General features: G+C 38.3%; 1 protein-coding gene across 4 annotated transcripts in view; it reads right to left on the bottom strand.

Annotated features, from left to right (window-relative positions):
• Positions 1-14,337: 14,337 nt before the first annotated feature.
• The window catches only part of ASB15 (ankyrin repeat and SOCS box containing 15), a 53,897-nt gene continuing 48,091 nt past the window's right edge, over positions 14,338-20,143 (bottom strand). For 3 of the 4 annotated variants that reach the window (XM_024990475.2, XM_059885412.1, XM_024990474.2), the window contains one exon: positions 14,338-17,584. In XM_024990475.2, coding sequence (XP_024846243.1) covers positions 17,412-17,584 — 173 coding nt within the window. In that variant the 3' untranslated portion in view covers positions 14,338-17,411. 4 annotated transcript variants of the gene reach the window in all.

Raw genomic sequence — 20,143 nt, 5'->3', positions numbered from 1 at the left:
TTCTCTTCCTATAATCTTCCAGGATGGGAAATGACTACACATGCCTTTAGAGTAGTTATTCTGGTTCTCCTAAAAAACATATCGTGGGTGGCATGATGAGAACAGAAGGTTATACTGATATAGCACTTTTCTATTGTCATTGCATTTGCAGTTTACAAAGCGCCTGAATGTAATTTTCCTAACCATAAGTCCTGAGAGATGATTTACATTAAAATCTCCCTTTACAGATTTTGGCAAGTGAAGCTCTGAGAAATTAAGTGAAGTCAGACAGCTAGAAGGGTGGAAGCCTTTGCACTCTCTCTCCTCTGCACAAAATGGCTTCCTTCTCCTCACCCCCTAAGTATTAGTAAACAACTTGATTCACAAATGAAACTCCCCAAAAGACAAATAACAATATCGGACAAGATTTATTATGAACTGACACTATGCCAGTCTAGTGCTAAGCATTTTAAACATTGATCTCACTTAATCCCACAGTCCCATGAAGTGTATACTATTACCCATGTTTTACTAGTACAGATTCAGAGAGGTTAAGTAACTAGCCCAGGACCACAGTGCTAAGAAATGGTGGAGCTAGAATTTGCAACTGGATTTGTGTCTGGGCTGAAAACTGAAGAGATGCTAATTTGAAATTATATACTTGCCCACATTTTTATGAATATGATGAAATAAACACACAGTTTACCGGGTTTCATAAATATATCATCCTAGCATACAGATATATGAACATCTGTTAAAATGTATATATATATAGAACTATACATGTGTCAACACAAATACATGATATTTTGTTTATACATTCAGTAGTTGTGAATGTTTGGGTTGTTTCCAGGTTTGGGGAGTTATGACCAATGTTGAACACTTACTGCAAGTCTATGTAGCCACATGTTTTTATTTCCCTTGGGTAGCTAGTTTGCAGTAGTGGAATTGCTGAGTTATATGGTAAATTTACTTTTCATGAAACTGCCTAATTATTTTCCAGAATGGCTGTACCAATCTACTTTCCTACCAGCAATGAGGAGCATCCCAGTTTCTCCACATCCTAACATGTTTTTGCTGAAGTGTTGGATTATAGCTATTTCAGTGCCTATGAAATGGTATCTCATTATTGTTTTAAATTTCATTCCTCTAATAACTAATAACAGCACACACACTAATGATGTGTGCTGTGTTTAGTTGTTCAGTTGTGTCTAGCTCTTTGCAACTTCATGGACTGTAGCCCGCCAGGCTCCTCTGTCCATGGAGATTCTCCAGGCAAGAATACTGGAGTGGGTTACATGCCCTCCTCCAGGGGATCTTCCCAACTTAGGGATCGAACCCAGGTCTCCCACATTGCAGACAGATTCTTTACCATCTGGTCCACCAGGGAAGCCCGTAACTAGTGATACTGAGCATCATGTCATATGTTTACTGGCAATCTTATATCAACTTTAGTAAAATATTCATTTAAATCTTATGCTCATTTTTAAATCAGGTTGTCTTATTACTAAGTTATAAAGATTATTTTTATAATCTGGACTTTATCAGATTTGCAGATATTATCTGTCATTCTGTGGATTGTCTTTTGAAAAGTAAACCTATTTAATTTTGATGAAGTTCAGTTTATCTATTTCTTCTATTGCTTGAGCTTTTGGTATTATAACTAAGATATCTTTTCCTAACACAAGATCTGAGACTTACTTTTATGCATTCTTCTAAGAGTTTTATAGTTTTGAGTTTTCATAGGTATATTACACATTTTGATTTAATATTTGCATCTGTGTAGGGTAATGGTCTAAATTCATCTTTTTGTATACAGATGTCCAATTGTCTTAGGATTTTTTTTTATTGAATTGCATTGGTGCCTTTGTGGAAAATTAATTGGTCATAAATGTAAGGGTTTATTTCTGGAAAGTAGGTCATGTTCTGTAGATCTGTGAGTCTATTTTCTTAAGACAGTACCACCTAGTCTTAATTATTATAGCTTTGTAGTATGTACTGAAACCAGGAAGTATAAGTTCTTCACTTTTTTTCTTTTGCAAGAATGTTTTGGCTAAGTATTATGGTCTTAACTCATTATGAAATTCTGTCTCCCAAAATAACTATGACTCTTTTCAGTGATACTACTGGGATAATTATGATATTAGAAATGATGAGTTCATTGTCTTTTTATGGCCTTTAGCATATACCTTTGTTGTAGCCTTAGTGATAATACATTTTTTATGTGAAAATAATTTTGATTTTTGGAAATTACATAAAATATTATATCCAAATCTGATGAATAAGATGAGTTATTCAGCTGAATAATAAATTTTAGGTTAAAAGATGAATTATGATTACAACTGTATAAAAACCTGTTTTTTTTTAAAAGATGAAAAATGCATTAAAATGATAGTATACTTTTGTTTTTTCAACAATTATGTATTAGGCACATATGATATGCTGACCACTATATAAATTTGAGATGCGTAATTGTAAAAAAAATAAAATTGTGTTTTACTTTTTCTCTCTTGTTTGTAGTTTTTCTATTTTAATATTATTTTTATCTGACAACTTATTGAACATACACTGCCTGTCAGGTTCTAAATTAAGTGCTGGCATTAGAGCATTGAAGAAAACCAAAAATAAAAATTCCTTCCTTCATGGAGTTTACAGTCTCACTGGGGGAAACAGACAATATGTAAATAAATGAGTAAATACAGAACATACAGACAGAAGTTCAGTGGAGAGAAATAAAGTGGGATAAAAGGGAAGAAAGAAGATTGTGCAGGTAATATTTCAAGTAGGGAAGATCTCTGTTTTAATAAGGTGACTTTTGAGCACAGATCTGAAGTAAGGTCTTGATGCAATAATACACAGTTAATATGACTATAAAATACTGACTGAAATATTTTTGGAATCACAGATTCTCAGCTTTCAAAGGGACTTGGAAAAACCTCAATCCTCTGTGACTTCTATAAGTGGTCGTTTAGTTAGTGTTTGCTTGAGTACTTTTGGTGAAAACTGTACATTACCAAAAACGCCTTCCGTTGTTGGAGGGCTCAAATCACTACAACATCTTTCTTTCTACTGTGTTAAAACTAATCTCTTGAAAAATCACCATAAATATATTTAAGTTTTCTCATTGGAACAATGCAGAATAAATATGTTCTTTTGTGAGTTTCTTCTTCCAAATCTTAGGTAGCCCATGAATGACTCTGAAAATTACTCTGGAAGAGGCGACATTAAAGTGTTTTGCTCTGTGGCAGCATCATTGGGGGAAAAAAAAATATTATAGCCTCTCAAGACACTCCATTAAGAACAATGGTCATTCAGACATCCTAGTATATATATTACAAATCACTCTAATTATGATAACAATCACAGCTCATGGATGATCTTAGTTCACTGGATCCCTCTTTATGTTTTCTCCACAGACTTTAAATCCATTGGATAAAATTCTGTTGACTAATTAAACATCAATGCCTGACTCTGGCCAGAAGTAAGTATGATGAAAAATTTAGATTTCCTTGCAAACTTGTCTGCACTGAGGGGAAAAATCCCAGTCAAAAGTTCTCTGAGTGTCACCATTTTCTATTTTGGGATATTTAACCTGATCACATTGTGTTTTCAAGTAGGATTGCTTTTAGAGCCATCAGTACTACAAGCCTTCTGAAGATTTGCATTTTCTTTTTAAAACAATCTCTCTCAGAGGGAATTATTTTCATGCTTCTTGATTGTCAATCAGATATACATTATTTCCCAGGACATCAGCAATTTCCTTTTTAGTGAAAATAGTTTTTTTTTTTCTTTCAACCATTTTTTCCCTTTGATTTCCTCTTGAAAATAGTATTATTTGTTTCTTTATTCAACGTCCATTTACCAGATGTCTGCTGTGTGGATAGGTGCTGTGCTGGAAGCTAGGGTTATAAACTGAAAAATAAAAATTGATCTAGACGCTGCTGCCTCAGGAGCTCATGCTTCTCAGAGAGAGGCAGACAGCTGACAGTAACAAAGTGCAGTGACAGCTCCGCCGAGGTGCCAACAAGAGTAGAGCTGTGGAATAAATACAGATGAAGAAGCAAGGCAGCCCACGTGGCTGCAGTTGGAGAAGTCACAGGAACCATAAAGAGATTTCCTGGAAGAGAGAGAAGCCTCTGAGCAAACACACAAGAGCATGAAAACAAAAACACAAACAAAAACAAAACCAGGCATTGTTCAGTAGAGGTGGGGAGTAGGTGGGGCTAGGCAGAAACTGGCCCTGGTTCTTATTTCCCCTGCAACTCCTTTTTTTCCCTCCTAGCCACCACCATCATGGCTGACACCTGGTAGACACATATAGATGCTGAATATTTTATATTTGCAGGGTCATGTCAAGGAGTTTTGGACTTTATTACATCTAAAGTTAAGTGGACATCTCTAACATTATCCCATAGCCACAACTTGCCTTCTTAAATACAAGCTACCGTTAATCCCAGCAAGTGTCCTGGTACTAATGGAGACTCAAGAAGAGCAAAACTCATCAGCACCTCCAAAAATCAGCACTATGGGCCCTGCCAGCAGAGCTGGGATTTCAGTAAGTAATATTTTTAGGCAGTGATCAGACACCTCCTAACTCCAGTGGTATGTAATAAATGCTTCAGCCTAAACCTCGATAATTGAGGGAGACCCTCTCTTTAAGGTGAGTTTCTTGGCTTGTGGCTTATGCACTTTTGGCTCTTAATGTTCAGAAATGTTGAGAGGTCGGTTCAATTAAGTTCAGCCTCTCAGTCTTGTCCGACTTTGTGACCCCATGAATGGCAGCATACCTGGCCTCCCTGTCCATCACCAACTCCCAGAGTTTACTCAAACTCATGTTCATAGAGTCGGTGATGCCGTCCAACCATCTCATCCTCTGTCGTCCCCTTCTCCTCCTGCCCTCAATCTTTCCCAGCATCAGGGTCTTTGCAAATGAGTCAGCTCTTCCCAGCAGGTGGCCAAAGTACTGAAGTTTCAGCTTCAACATAGGTTCTTCCAATGAACAACCAGGACTGAACTCCTTTAGGATAGACTGGTTGGATCTCCTTGCAGTCCAAGGGACTCTCAGGAGTCTTCCCCAACACCACAGTTCAAAAGCACCAATTCTTCAGCACTCAACTTTCTTTATAGTCCAATACATCCATACATGACTACTGGAAAAACCATAGCCTTGACTAGATGGACTTTTGTTGACAAAATTATGTCCCTATTTTTTAATATGCTGTCTAGGTTGGTCATAACTTTCCTCCCAAGGAGTAAGAGTCTTTTAATTTGATGGCTGCAATCACCATCCACAGTGATTTTGGAGCCCCCCAAAATAAAGCCAGCCACTGTTTCCCCATCTATTTCTCATGAAGTGATGGGACTGGATGCCATGATCTTAGTTTTCTGAATATTGAACTTTAAGCCAACTTTTTCACTCTTCTCTTTCACTTTCATCAAGAGGCTTTTTAGTTCGTCTTCACTTTCTGTCATAAGGATGGTGTCATCTGCATATCTGAGGTTATTGATATTTCTCCAGGCAATCTTAATTCCAGCTTGTGCTTCTTCCAGCCCAGCATTTTTCATGATGTACTCTGCATATAAGTTAAATAAGCAGGGTGACAATATACAGCCTTGATGTACTCCTTTTCCTATTTGGAACCAGTCTGTTGTTCCCTGTCTAGTTCTAACTGTTTCTTCCTGACCTGCATGCAGATTTCTCAAGAGACAGGTCGGGTGGTCTGGTATTCCCATTTCCTTCAGAATTTTCCACAGTTTATTGTGATCCACACAGTCAAAGGTTTGGCATAGTCAATAAAGCAGAAGTACATGTTTTTCTGGAACTCTCTTGCTTTTCCCATGATGCAGCGGATGTTGGCAATTTGATCTCTGGTTCCTCTGCCTTTTCTACAACCAGCTTGAACATCTGGAAGTTCACGGTTCACATATTGCTGAAGCCTGGCTTGGAGAATTTTGAGCATTACTTTACTAGCGTGTGAAATAAGTGCAATTATGTGGTAGTTTGAGCATTCTTTGGCATTGCCTTTCTTCAGGACTGGAAACAAAATTGACCTATTCCAGTCCTGTGGCCACTGCTGAGTTTTCCAAATTTTCTGGCATATTGAGTGCAGCACTTTCACAGCATCATCTTTTAGGATTTGAAATACCTCAAGTGGAATTCCATCACCTCAGGTTCTATTAGTTGAGTCTTTATTTTCTTTAATAACCCCTACGTTTCAGGAAGAATTTGGTAATTTTAGGAACTGTTCATATTTCAAAATATTTATATGCAAACCATTATATATAGAACGGATGAATAACAAGGTCCTGGTGTGTAGTCCAGGGAGCTATGTTCAATGTCCAGTGTAATAAGTCATAACAGAAAAGAAAAAAAAAGTTTGTATAGTCATTTTTAAAATTTATAACCACAAAGAAAAGTTAAATGAATGTATCATAAGAATATATTTAATAAACCTTTCATTTCCCCTCGTTCTTGGCTTTATTCTACTGTAGGCACTTGTCGCTCACAAATTTAACACGTAGTTTCAGCGATTTGAAAGGACCCCAAAGGGCCAAGATTTACAATAACATGTAATTTGACTGAGCTAATATTTGTGTCTTCAGGAATTTTTTATGAAACCATCAATAAAAACTTCATTGGAGGTGGGGAGGAAGTGGGGTAGGAAAGAGTGTTGTCTCATGGCACGAAAACCTCAACTTGCTCTGAATCAGTAACCTGATTTTCTTCTTTCCACTTCCCCCACCCCAAAGCTTTCACATTTCTGAAAATGGTCTCCTCATCCACCTAGTTGTGGAGCCTGTGTGTCATCTTCTCTCACCAATATTATCATATTCAGTCACAGGCTCTTGAATCCTACTTTATCTGTGTATGCTCCGCCCAGTCCCAGTCTAAGCTCCTGTCCTCATTTTCCCTGATGCCCAACATTGTTTCCTTTGCCACAGTATAGCTCATTTTATGAAACCACAGATCTCATCTGGTCATTCTCTACCTAAGACCCTCTTATAGGGCTCCCATTGTCCTTCAGAAAGAAACTTTCATCCTGCCCTCTGGCCACTCCAGGAAAAGTCCCCGCTTACCTCTCCAGTCTCAACTTGGGTCACTTCCTCCAACCCTCACCCTCAGCCACTTGGGGCTTCTGAACCCTAGGCTGGCCTCCATCCCAAGCCATTTGCATGCTCCCTCCACTTGCCTGGGAGGCCTCTGCTTCCTTCTCCTTCCTCTTTTTTTTTTTTTCTCCTCTGTGGCAGTTACTATTTTATACATTCTTTTTTAAAATTTTTATTTTTTTAATTGAAGGATAATTGCTTTACAGAATTTTGTTGTTTTCTGTCAAACATCAACATGAATCAGCCATAGGTGTACATATGTCCCCTCCCTCTTGAACCTCCCTCCCATCTCCCTCCCCATCCCAGCCCTCTAGGTTGATACAGAGCCCCTGTTTGAGTTCCCTGAGACATACAGCAAATTCCCATTGGCTATCTATTTTTCTATTTTACATATGGTAATGTAAGTTTCTGTGTTACTTTCTCCATACATTTCACCCTCCCCTCCCCTCTCCCTGTGTCTGTAAGTCTGTTCTCTGTTTGTTTCTCCATTGCTGCCCTGCAAATAAATTCATCAGTGCCATCTTTCTGGATTCCATGTATATGCATTCAGTTCAGTTCAGTTCAGTCTCTCAGTCGTGTCTGACTCTTTGCGACCCCATGAACCGCAGCATGCCAGGCCTCCCTGTCCATCACCAACTCCCAGAATCCAGCCAAACCTATGTCCATTGTATCCACGATGCCATCCAACCATCTCATCCTCTGTCGTCCCGTTCTCCTCCTGCCCTCAATCTTTCCCAGCATCAGGGTCTTTGCAAATGAGTCTGCTCTCCGCATCAGGTGGCCAAAGTATTGGAGTTTCAGCTTCAGCATCAGTTCTTCCAATGAATATTCAGGACTGATTTCCTTTAGGATGGACTGCTTGGATCTCCTTGCAGTCCAAGGGACTCTCAGGAGTCTTCTCCAACACCACAGTTCAAAAGCATCAATTCTTTGGCGCTCAGCCTTCTTCACAGTCCAACTCTTGCATCCATACATGACCACAGGAAAAACCATAGCCTTGACTAGACGGACCTTTGTTGGCAAAGTAATGTCTCTGCTTTTTAATATGCTGTCTAGGTTGGTCATAACTTTCTTTCCAAGGAGTAAGCATCTTTTAATTTCATGACTGCAGTCACCATCTGCAGTGATTTTGGAGCCCAGAAAAATAGTCAGCCATTGTTTCCACTATTTCCCCATCTATTTGCCATGAAGTGTAAGTGCATTAGTATGCGATATTTCTCTTTCTCTTTCTGACTTCACTCTTATAATAGGCTCTAGGTTCATGCACCTCATTAGATTCCTTACTCTTAAGTAACACTCCCAAAGGGAGGTCTTTCCTGATGCCTGAGGTCAGCTTAGTTCTCTAAGTTCCCACAAAACTTTATTCTATGCAGCATCCCACTTGGGATCACTTGATTTGAATCTGTCTTCACAGGAAAGGAATTTTTTCCCAAAGGAAGGAGCTATGTCTGCTCATTCATCATCCCCAAGGCTTACTAAAGTTCTCAGGTGTTTAAGAAGAATTAAAAAAAAAAAACAAAAACACAAAGCCCAGAGACTTTCCTGGCAGTCCAGTAGTTAAGACTCAGGTCTCCCAATGCCGGGGTGGGGGTGGGGGTGGGAGTGGGTGCAGGTTTCCCAGCCAGGGCTAGATCTCACATGCCATCTGGCACAGTCTATAAATAAATAAATAAGATTAAATAAAGTAAAAATATAAAAGAAAGAAAAAGTTGAAAAAACAACTCAGATGGTTTCCAGTGTAGACAGGGGTAGATCCAGGTCTTATGGAATCTAGTGATTTTACAGTGATGGGGACCTCTTTAAGAATAATAATATAAAACAAAATTAGTTATAAGAGTGTATAAAACACAGCTACCCTGGTGGCTCAGCAGTAAAGAATCCACCTGCAATGCAGGAGATGCAGGAGACTCAAGTCCAATCCCTGGGTCCAAAAGATCCCCTGGAGGAAGAAATGGCAACCCACTTCAGTATTCTTGCCTGAAGAATCTCATGGACAGAGAAGACTGGAGGGTTATAGTCCATGGGGTTGCAAAGAGTCAGACATGACTGAAGCAACTGAGCAAGCAGAGCTTTTTTCTCTTGAAGTGGCTTACCAGAAATGCATATAGCAAAATGGCACCTAATTATAACCTGGCTTCTTGGCTCTCACACAAAAACCCCCTCAACATTCCATTACTCCTGGGACTCCCAACACTCACAAGGGCCCAGAAGCTCCTGCTTCATGATCAGTCTGCCTCTGAATGTGGCTTCCAATCTAACAAATTAGCCTGACTGGTTACTGTGTTCATATCTCACAATGACTTTTTTGTTCATTTCATGGATGCCTTTCTTATTTAAATTGTTCTCAGTTTGCTGATGAGGAAACATGAAAATCATATGCTACAGTGTCATTTGCAAAGTTGGGGAACTGGAAATTCTCTTATTTTCACAAGTATCAACTATCTACTGTTAACAAGTTATTCCTAACTTTCACCTTCTATTTTTGTTGTTTTTTTTTTTAAAAGGGCTTAGCTCCTCTCTCTCATTGTACAATTGCCAGATTGCTTCCTGAACTAGATTTAACCTGTTTCTCACTTATGCAGAAGAATTTGGGTTTTCAACAATTCCTATGGCTGGTTGATCCAAAGGCTGCAGAACTAACGCAATGACCCCTAAGGAAGTGAAGCTTCCGACTTCACTCAGTCTGTCTGCTGGGAGCTTCTCAGATAGCAGGAGACAGGCTCCTGGGGGGAATGTCAGGCAAAGGTCAGGCCCAGCACAGATGACAACCAAACAGGCCCCATGGATCAGATGAGAACTGGCAATACCCTTATCAAGTCTTCTCTCTCAGGCTTGGCAGCCAAGCAAATCTCCCAGCTGTGCCAGCTTGTGGTTGTGAGCATGAGTCAAATTTAAAATTATTAGAGCTATTTATAAAGCTAATATCTTGCCATTGTATAACGTTTATAGTTTACAAAATGCTTTTACATACAGTGTGCCAGGCAGTCCGACATAGTAATCGGATCTCCACTGAATAATTGTGTGTAGCTGCCACTTACTGCGTGTGAGGCAACGCTTGGTGAAATAGATACTATGCCACCCATTTTATAAAGGGTGAAAATGGGTTCTGGGGTTCTGAGAGGTTAAAAATTCTCTTTAAGTATACCCAGCTACGATGTGATAATTAGTGTTATGTTCTGTGAGTCCGAGTGCTTCTCATGTTGAGATTTTCCAGTTTGTCATTTCAAAATGTACCAAAATAGAAGACAGATGGGATGAAAGACAGAAATTTTTAATAGCACAGCTAATGCTTTGTCTTGTGTGTAGTAGGTTCAAGTATCCTTTGCTGAACTAATTCAAACATGTAAGAATGAGCCCCAGTGCAAGTTAATAGACAAGCTGATAATGTTAAAATTATAAAGACCAAAAAAAAGTGGTTGTCAGAAAAAATTCAAAAGTGAGGAAAGAATAGCTGAATTTCTTCAATCAGGTTTCCTCCTAAGGCAGCTCATAAACATGAAATTCCACTTACAGAAGTGGGAACAGATTTGACATATATCATATGAAATCCTGATAAAGGAAGTTTTACGTGGGGTATCCTGGAAGGTCTGAGACTTTCATTCATTTCAGTAACCACTTAATTGTAACCCCATGTGTTGATATGATAGTTTGGGGCTGGTTTGTTCACTGTGTATTAAGAAGAATGATCGGCACTCAAGACCACCCAAGACACAGATTTGTTCCCTGGGAGAGCTCTCTCCTCAAGTTTATGACAACTGTCACTTAAGAAAACTCCAGTCCTGCAGGGAAGTGGTAACTGAAAAGGCAGAACAGCTGAGATTCCACTGTGAAGAGGGGCTAGAAAGGTAAATTCAGTGTCAAAGTCTGGGAATTGTGGGGACACAGTGTGCTCTGAGATGGCACAGTCAGTGCTTGAGAGCTGGTGTCTGGTTACTGAGCTTTTTCATTGGCAAATTTCTCTGGAAAATCAAGGGCACTGTCTTTTCACACACTCACAGTTCCTCACTGACATTTCCGTCCTCGGTTGTCCTGGATTCCTGAGATCCACAGCCTTTTGAAAGCTTGCCTTCTCTGATTTCCCCTGGAATGCCATCCCACCCCCATTTCTCCTGGCTTTCTTTTCCACTGCACCTCCAGGGAATCCGAACTAGTTCTCATGAGTGTTACAAAACACCCATCCATCCCAGGATACCATGACACCTTGTCAGTTTATGCCCTCACTTGGACAGGAAAGCTTCATTTTTAGCTCTCTAAACTACATGTTTTTGTGTGTTTTGTAGATAATAATAATAGGTGGGAAAGTCATATTATAAGCTTCATGGAAATGTCAGAGGCTGGCAGAGCAGGCTGTGTTTGTTTGGGTTTGAGAGCCAGTTCAACTGGTGAAGGCAATAGGCACTGCCCTTGAATGCTGTGTCCTCATCTGCTTTTCATGGTCTTATCAGCAGAGCAAAACTAATAAATCATGGGCTGCCAGTGCAAGAACTGAGCACTTTCCTCTGAGCCAGATGACTCCATTGTTCAGCTGGGCGACCTCAGCAAGGTTGTAAACACGGCACCACCTGTCAGCAAGAGACATGCTCTTCTTGTTTTTTTTTTTTTTTTTTTAAGTGTAGTTGATGGGCCATAACATTCACTCAACTTTGTGTAAAGTTCGATCATTATTTTCAGTAAATTTACCAAGTTGTGCAACCATCACCATGATTCAATTTTAGAACATTTCCCGTGACTTCCCAAAATCCCTGTGCCTGCTTGCATTCAACCTTTGTGCCCACCCCGTTGAGCTCCAGGCAACCACTCCTCTGTTTTCTGTCTCTGTATATTTGCTTTAGCTGGACATTTTATACAAACAGAATCATGCAATAGTGTTCTTTCACATCTGGCTTCTTTCACTCAACATAATGCTTTTGAGATTCATCCATGTTGTAGTATGTTGCCAAATAGTAATCCATTGTATAGACTGGCCATACTGTCTTTATCCATTCACCAGTTGATGGACATTTGGATTGCTTCCACTTTTGGGTTGCTCTCCGAATGCTCTCCTAATCCGTACTAAAAATGATGTGGTGAAAACAACATGGGATTTGCAATCAGAAGCCCTATACTGCATCCTAGCCCCAGCATTTACTATCTTAGTTAACTGTAGAACTGATTTCCTTATCTATAGAGTAGAGTTCATTAACCCCTTCACTGTCCTGCTCCTACAGCAAAGGGGGATGACATATGAGAAATGCTTCGTGAACTGTAAAACACAGGACAAAGGAAGGGCATTGTTACTGAAGTAGTCCTGCTAGAACATATTAAAATGAACCATATTTCTCTCAAGAATCTTTCCACATTCATAGAACAAATGATCTATGGCAGGAAGGTAGGAAGTAACTATCTTTTTCCTTCCATGGTCATTGGGTTCTCATCATTTTCCCTTACCAAACCCTGCTATTTAGAAAGATTTTTGAATGATTCTCTCTTAAATTTATTTGTATTTTAAACTGTATTTTTGATTGTCAAATAAAAGGCTTTGTTTCCCATTGAAGAGAGTGTCTTCAGATATCCTAGAATCAATCATGAAGTTGGACTCAGTATAGTTGCAGTTCAAATTTAATCAGGGCATCCAACTCACAGGTTCAGTTTTTGCCTCTTCGGTACCTCAGACAACTCTGAAGGTCAGTCCCCCAGTAAGCGGCTTAGGGCCACAGTTGAGTCCAAGTTGAAAGGCTTCTAATGAGTTAAAGCCTGAGCAAATATTTCTATCCTCCAGATAAAAATTATTAAAACTGGTGCTTCACTGAAACAATATTAAACCAATTTGGATAACTAGATCATGAGGGGCTACTAGAACAATCAGGAACATAGATGCTGACTACTGAATGTCATGTCTGGTTATTTGACTTCCACAAAGCATGAAAAAGTTTTTTTGAGAAGCCAGTACAGGCTTTGCTTCAAACAGAAAGAACCAGATACTGCTGTCTCACACCCACTCAATCCTCAAGTAAGTATCATATTTATCACCCTCCACACTTTCTACCTTATCCAACACTACAGTCTGCTTCCAAGGAGTTTTATCTAAAATCTTATTGGAATCTCCTGGGATGAAAGACTTCCAAAGAAAGAGAAATGACTGTCTCTCATCTACTAGAATCTGAAACACAGAATATGAGCACCCATCCAGTGCCTCTGGTGGAATCCCTGGTCAATCCATCATTAGAACTCAGGCACTCCCAGTGCCCAGATTCAAATTACTAGACTGTCTCCTTCCGAAAACAGCAAATCCCCAGACATCTCTAGCACTCCGTGAGATTACACAACACAGGCCACTGAGGTCAAATAAGTCTATTTCCTTCTACACATCCTCTCCCCTAAGAAGCCCTTCTTCCTTTTTGATGATCGGGACTATATCAAGCAATAGCAGATGTGGGGTTTCATGTGCTGTGTCATAAAAGACTCCATCTTTTTTTTGGAAATTTCCATACTGTCTCACCCTTATGCACTGATTTTTCAAAAACCTGCATCAAAGCAAGTGTTACCTAAGAATATTTGCTGTACAACATTTACACAATTGTCATATCTTATGCACCATTGACTTATGCCTGGAAACATGTTCTGAGACTATTTACAATGATTAACCCATATTCTTCAGGAGGTACATGGTTTCAATGAGCTTATGAAATTATTGTAAGTCAGAAATGCAAATAGTATTTAAAGATGACCTACTGAAAAACTAAACAAACCTCACTCAAATGAGAGGCCATATCTGCTTCTTCCCAACCAGAGTCTCTGTATGGTACAAAACAGAATCCACAGTTACCAAAACAGCTATGATCATCTTGGCAGCATGAAAGATGTCATCAAAACCCTATCATGTTGATTAAACATGATAGTGGTTAAACAGGCACCATGTAGAATGTTTGGCTTCTCCTGAAGCTCACTGGAGAGAAGCAGCTGTTGCCCTCCCAGATAAAGTGACATATTCTTGGAGAAACAGAGTTCTAATTAGATATAATATAATCCTCTTACCATCCAGCTCATCCCAAAACAAAAACACTGCTAGAAAATTTCAACATGTAATAAAAAAGAGGTTGAGTCCATTTTGAATATAGTGATTGTTTCAGTTTCATAGAATATATTTTTCTCCTGCTTCACAAGTACCAAAGAACCACTTTCAACCCATAGTAGGTGCAATTAATTCATATCCTTTCATTCAAGTGTTTCTTGAATATATTTACATAAAACACACTAAAGAAAATGTCAAAATTTGTGTACTAGAGTTTATTTAATATCTGAGGTATCTTGAATGTATTTATACAAAAATACAGTAAATATCCAAGTTTTAGTTTATTTAATATCTGAAGTATCATATGGTACACTTAAATCTTAAAAAAAAAAAATCTACTTAGAGTAATATTATAGATAACAATGCATTTTAGCCACAAGTAGGAGAGCAACAGAAGAATCACAAAATCCCATACCCAAAACATTATAGTTCTAATTAAATACATTAGAGTTTAATCTATATGAAAATATATTCTTTAGGGAATAAAAGTGATTAAAACTATATGTCTAATTATACAGTTTTTTCATACTTATAGCTAGAGCTAAATACAATTTGTATAGCTCATAAACTAGTGAGATAATACTATTGAAAGAATACAATAACTCAAGATAAAAATGATTATAAGAAAATCTAAGAATGAATCCAAGTAATTACATAATTAAAGCTATATAACCAATTCAGAGATTCAGAACTATCATTTTACCATGAGGTCACTGATTAATTTTGTCTGGATCTTACATAACATAACATTCACTCATTCAATGTTTCAACAAGTAATTTTTGCATTCTCTCTATGCTCTAGGGAATGTGTTTGGCCCTAAGAAAACACTGTAAAACAAATCAGACATAGACCCTGCCCTCACAGAGCTTACAGTCTAGTGGAGAGACCGATGGGAACATAGGTTTCTGTAATACGGCACAAGAAGTGCTGTTCTAGGGCCTCCCATCCTAGAGGAAGGAACACCTAAACTGAGACCTGTAGGATAAGGGGTGGAGGGAGGAAGGAGGAGGTGGAAAGAGGATTCCAGGCAGAAGGAGAAGAACGTACAAAGACCCTGAGAGCTAAGAAAATAGAGTCTCTTTTAAAACAGTGGTTCCCAAACCAAAGACCTCAGAGACTTGTTGGGCTAGAATGAAATTTTCACTCATCAATGTGGAAATGAAGACCAAACTGTTAAGTTTTTACAAAGATAAAGTAATTCAATTTTAATAATCAAGTTTAAGGCAGCCCCATTTTCTGGCACTAAAATGGCCCTTCTTTTATGAAATATCCATGATAATAGATTTTATATATGTATATATAAAATAGATGGCCCTATTTTTAAAACAGAAACTAGTGATGTATAGGTAGCCTAGTTGGTAAAGAATCTGCCTGCAGTGTACGAGACCCAGGTTCTATCCCTGGTTTGGGAAGATCTCCTGGAGAAGGAAATGGTAACCTACTCCAGTATTCTTGCCTGAAAAACCTCATGGACAGAGGAGCCTGGTGGGCCAAAGTCCATGGGATTGCCAGAGTCGGACATGATTTAGCGACTAAACCACCACCACAGTGATGTATAAAATCACTGTTCAAAGCATTAACTTATCAGGGGCATTTAACATGTTTAAAGAGATGGCACAAGGGAAATACCAAGAGATAAGGCTAAGAGGAAGGCAGGGAGTTGGAGCGGATGGAGAACTTTGGACTTTATCCCAAGAGCAGTGGGAATGATTTTAAGCAGGGGAGTGAAACTTGCTTACATTTGTAAAAGATCACTCTGGGATATTATGTGTAGAACATGGGTTAGATGAGGCAAGACAGCAGAGAGAAAGATCAGTTTGTCACAGCAATATCCCAGGAAGAAAGGAGATAAGAGCTGGTATTCAGGCTGAATCAGTGAGACTGAGTAGAAGAAGATGACTTCATGAAATAAACTTGGAGAAGGAAAATGGGATGGTCAAGTTTTATGTCCAAGCTTTTGACTTGGGAAACTGAATCAATAATTGGGTTAATGAGAGTCCCTTGGACTGCAAGGAGATCAAACCAGTCAATTCTAAAGGAAATCAGTCCTGAATATACATTGGAAGGACTGATGCAGAAGCTGAAGCTCCAATACTTTGGCCACCTGATGCAAAGAACTGACTCACTTGAAAAGACCCTGGTGCTGGGCAAGATTGAAGGCAGGAGGAGAAGGGGATGACAGAAGACGAGATGGTTGGATGGCATCACCGACTCAATGGACATGAGTTTGAGCAAGCTCTGGGAGTTGGTGCAGGACAGGGAAGCCTGGTGTGCTGCAGTCCATGGGGTCACAAAGATTCAGGTATGACTGAGTGACTGAATAATTGAGCTAGAGATAGTAAGAGAAGGAGGCTTTTTTTTTTTTTTTTTTTTTTTGTGGAGGAAGACAGCACGTTTGCTTTAGGATATGTTGAATTTGAGGATTCTTTGTATTCAAAGGTCCTTTAGGCCAATTGTCTACACAGGTCTCATGTGTATGAGAGAAAAAGTTAAACTTCAGATATAAATTTTACAGTCAAAAAACATGTAGGTTGTAAATAAAACCATGGGTATGGATGAAATTTCCTGTTGAACGTAGCATAAAAAAAGAGAACTTAAGATATGTTACTAAAGAGTTGGTAGGAGATGCACAGCATAGAAAGAAGCCAGAGACAGAGTGGTTAGAGGGGTTGGAAGATGGCCAAGAGAGCAAGATACCTGGAAAACCAAGGGAAGATCATTTTCTGGAGGCAGACTAGGTAATAGTGTCAGATGCTGCAGCAATCAGTTGCAAAGACTGGAGGATGCTCACGGAAAGTAGCAACAAACAAGTTGATAAGGACCTTGGGAAGGGCAGTGGAGGGAGTAGAAGTCAGATGACAATGAGGGCGTCTGAAGAGACAGGGAGGAGCTCTTTTATACAGTGTGGCAATAAGAGAAAGGACAGAATTTGCCAGCAACTGGGGTTTGAGAAAGTGATTCTTTGTTTTACGAACAATGGAGAGACTTGCTCATGGATACTGTAGGGGCCACTTGATAGGAGAGTTTGAAGACTTGTTGCAAGCGATGATAATAGAAATTCAAATGCAAAATATTAACTTGCTTTAAAAAAATCACAATGTAAAGTTCTTTAAAGATGTGAAATATGGTGTTCCCCAAAGAACCCAGGATCCAGTTATAAAATTGTCAATGGATTTAAGTATATGTCAGGATGTAACATGATTCCAAGAAATTCTCTGAGGGAATCTCATTTAAACATATTTTTAAAGTCACATTTAAAAATATTATTTTAAATTATGGCAAATTTAGCTCTTGTCCATAGAGGTCATACTCTTTAAATAATATGTATCTTTGAATAGTTGGTGGTAGAGAGAGCTTCTCCATCAAGGTTGGCTGGCAGAGCCGCTGCAGCCCCATCAGTCTTCGAATTTTTAACCGACATAAATGCTTTAATGAGCATGGATTCTCTAAAGTGAATGGGAAAAACAAGCAAAAAATAAAAACAATATGAATGAAACTATAAGATACAGACTGTTTTAGAACAATACTAAGTGTCATTCTAAAAAACAAGCATGCACATATTAGTAACTGGTGACTAAGTAAAATTCAAATTGCAATTAAGCATTCCACACCATTCCTCTAGAATGCAAGCTCCATGGAGGTAGGCATTTAGTGTGCCTCTGTGTCAAAAAGACAGCTTGACTTCTAGAGAGTGTTCAACTAGAATATGCTTTTTGTTTTTGTTTTTAACCTCACCATGTGACATGGGGGATCTTCCTCCCTTGGGGATCAGACTCCCTGCAGTGGGAGCATGGAGTGGAATCTTAATCACTGGACCATCAGGGAAGTACAGAATATGTTAAATGAATGAATGGACTTGATTAAAGAAAGCAAATGCTCATATCTCCTACTATTTATTTTTTAGAACTGAGTATTTTAGAGATATATTCCTTCGCTTCTGTTCTCTCCTACCATCTTTCTGATGAATAGTTATCTGTGAAACATCTGATACAACTGATTCCATATGTCCATGATTCAATCTTAGGTTTGGTTCAGTGTATGACACCTAAAAATTTTATATTTTTCAAAAAATCTGCTAATGTTCAAATAACTGATGTTAGTCTTTCTTTTCAACTCTTACTTTATCTCTAGTAACTTTATCTTTAGTATAATTACAGTACCGAAATATTAATCCAGCAAAGGAGTGAGTGAAAAGGCAGCATTGCCCACAGGCTTAGAGGTAAGCTCTGGACTCAGTCGGCTTGGATTAAAATCATGTCTCTGCCACTTAAATAGTATTTGTGTTATCCTGGACAAGTTACTTAACCCCTATGATCTCAGCATTCTCACCTGGGAAATGTGGATCACAATGGGACTTACCTCATAGGGCTGTTTAAATATGGAACAAATTAATTCACGTAAAGCATTACAAAAGTGTTTGGTACATTGTAATCTTTTGTGAACGATCACTCAATTTAATAATCAAAGAGATCATATTTTTTGTTATATTTGCAATTATAAATACTCAAGTTATTTTGAAAAAATTAAGACTGTTTTTCAAAAACTATTGAGGCAAAGTTATCATTACTAAAATAGATAGAATAAACCCATCTTTAAAAAAATTTATTTTTTCCTCTAACAAAAACTCTGCCCTACATATACCTGGAGAAATCCTGACATCCAGTGGTTAACTACATTCATAGCAGTCAACTGACTACACTCTAGTCGCAATGATGTGTCTGAAACAACTAGAAAACTTTCTGGTCTTATTCTTACTTGGATTTCTTTTCTAAAGTCACAGGAATTTGTAATTCTTTTCCAATACAAACACATGGACAATGTATTACTAATTAGAAGGAAAATCTGTTCTATGACAGGAAGTACAGTAGTATTGGAGAAAGAGCCTATGTTTAAATGAGATGGACTAGAGTTCAAATCCTTGTTTTGTTATTTTTCTGTCTGTAACTTTGGGAAATAATTTATATAAGCCTCATGGTTTTTTCCTTTACAATCTCCAAAATATTTTAACTCTTTCATTGTAAAATATAGATAAAGCAACTGTACATATGGTTTCTTAAGTGATTATCAGGTGAACATCTGCAAACCTCTCCTAGGTCATGAATAGGACTTCCCCAGTCATCCCAGAATTCCCTCCACAATCCGTCCAAACTTCATTCCCTGTAAGAAACTACTCTTCAGACGTTTATAGTAATCACTTTCTTTACAGCTTCATTATCTTCGTGTGCTATCCCTAAACTAGTATTGACAGTATTTTTTTTTTTTTTAGTTTGATGTGTTCTTTTTAATTCTTTTAATCTGTTGGTCCTTCTCTCCATCCCCTTCTCTTTCTTTCAGTTAATCTTTAAGATCCAAAATGCTGTCTTCATCTGTCCTGCTTCATTTGGACTTCACTCCTAAGTTGGGCTTTTGTTCAGAAGGGTAACTAGCTTCAAGAATTTATAGAGTCCAGGCTATTATGTAAACCCCCTTTAGCCTTAGTTTTTAATTTTTAAAAATTAGCAATGATAATACCTAACTCTTCAAGCTGTGGGGATTCATGACATGCTTACATACACATTTCAGATACTTCATATAACCTTACCATGTAATAAAAATAACATAAAAATACTAATAATTTAGTCTTTAAAATAGGTAAATTTACTAAGTGTTTTTAATGCTGTAGGCATTATGCTAAACACCTTACATGTGACATCTCTTTAAATTCCCACAACAACCTTAAGAGGTAAATACTATGCAAGCCCATTCTTCAGTGGGAAAACCTTGATATAAAAAGAATAAGTAACCATCCTCAAAGTCACACAACCAGTATGACTAGCTTGGTTTTCTTATAGGAAATTAAACGTTAAAAAAAATCCCCTTTCCTGAATGAAACAAAAATGATAGAATAAATTGTTGCTTGTTTCCATGAAAATATCAGCCCTGAATGACCTGTGCACTATGTGGATCAGCAATGCTATACCAGGGCAAGAACAATATTCCATCCTATTTCAGACCTATCTGACCCC

Source organism: Bos taurus, chromosome 4 (genome assembly GCF_002263795.3).
Source record: "Bos taurus isolate L1 Dominette 01449 registration number 42190680 breed Hereford chromosome 4, ARS-UCD2.0, whole genome shotgun sequence".
Classification (NCBI taxonomy): Eukaryota; Metazoa; Chordata; class Mammalia; order Artiodactyla; family Bovidae; genus Bos; species Bos taurus.
This window is presented reverse-complemented; position numbering and strand designations above follow the sequence as displayed.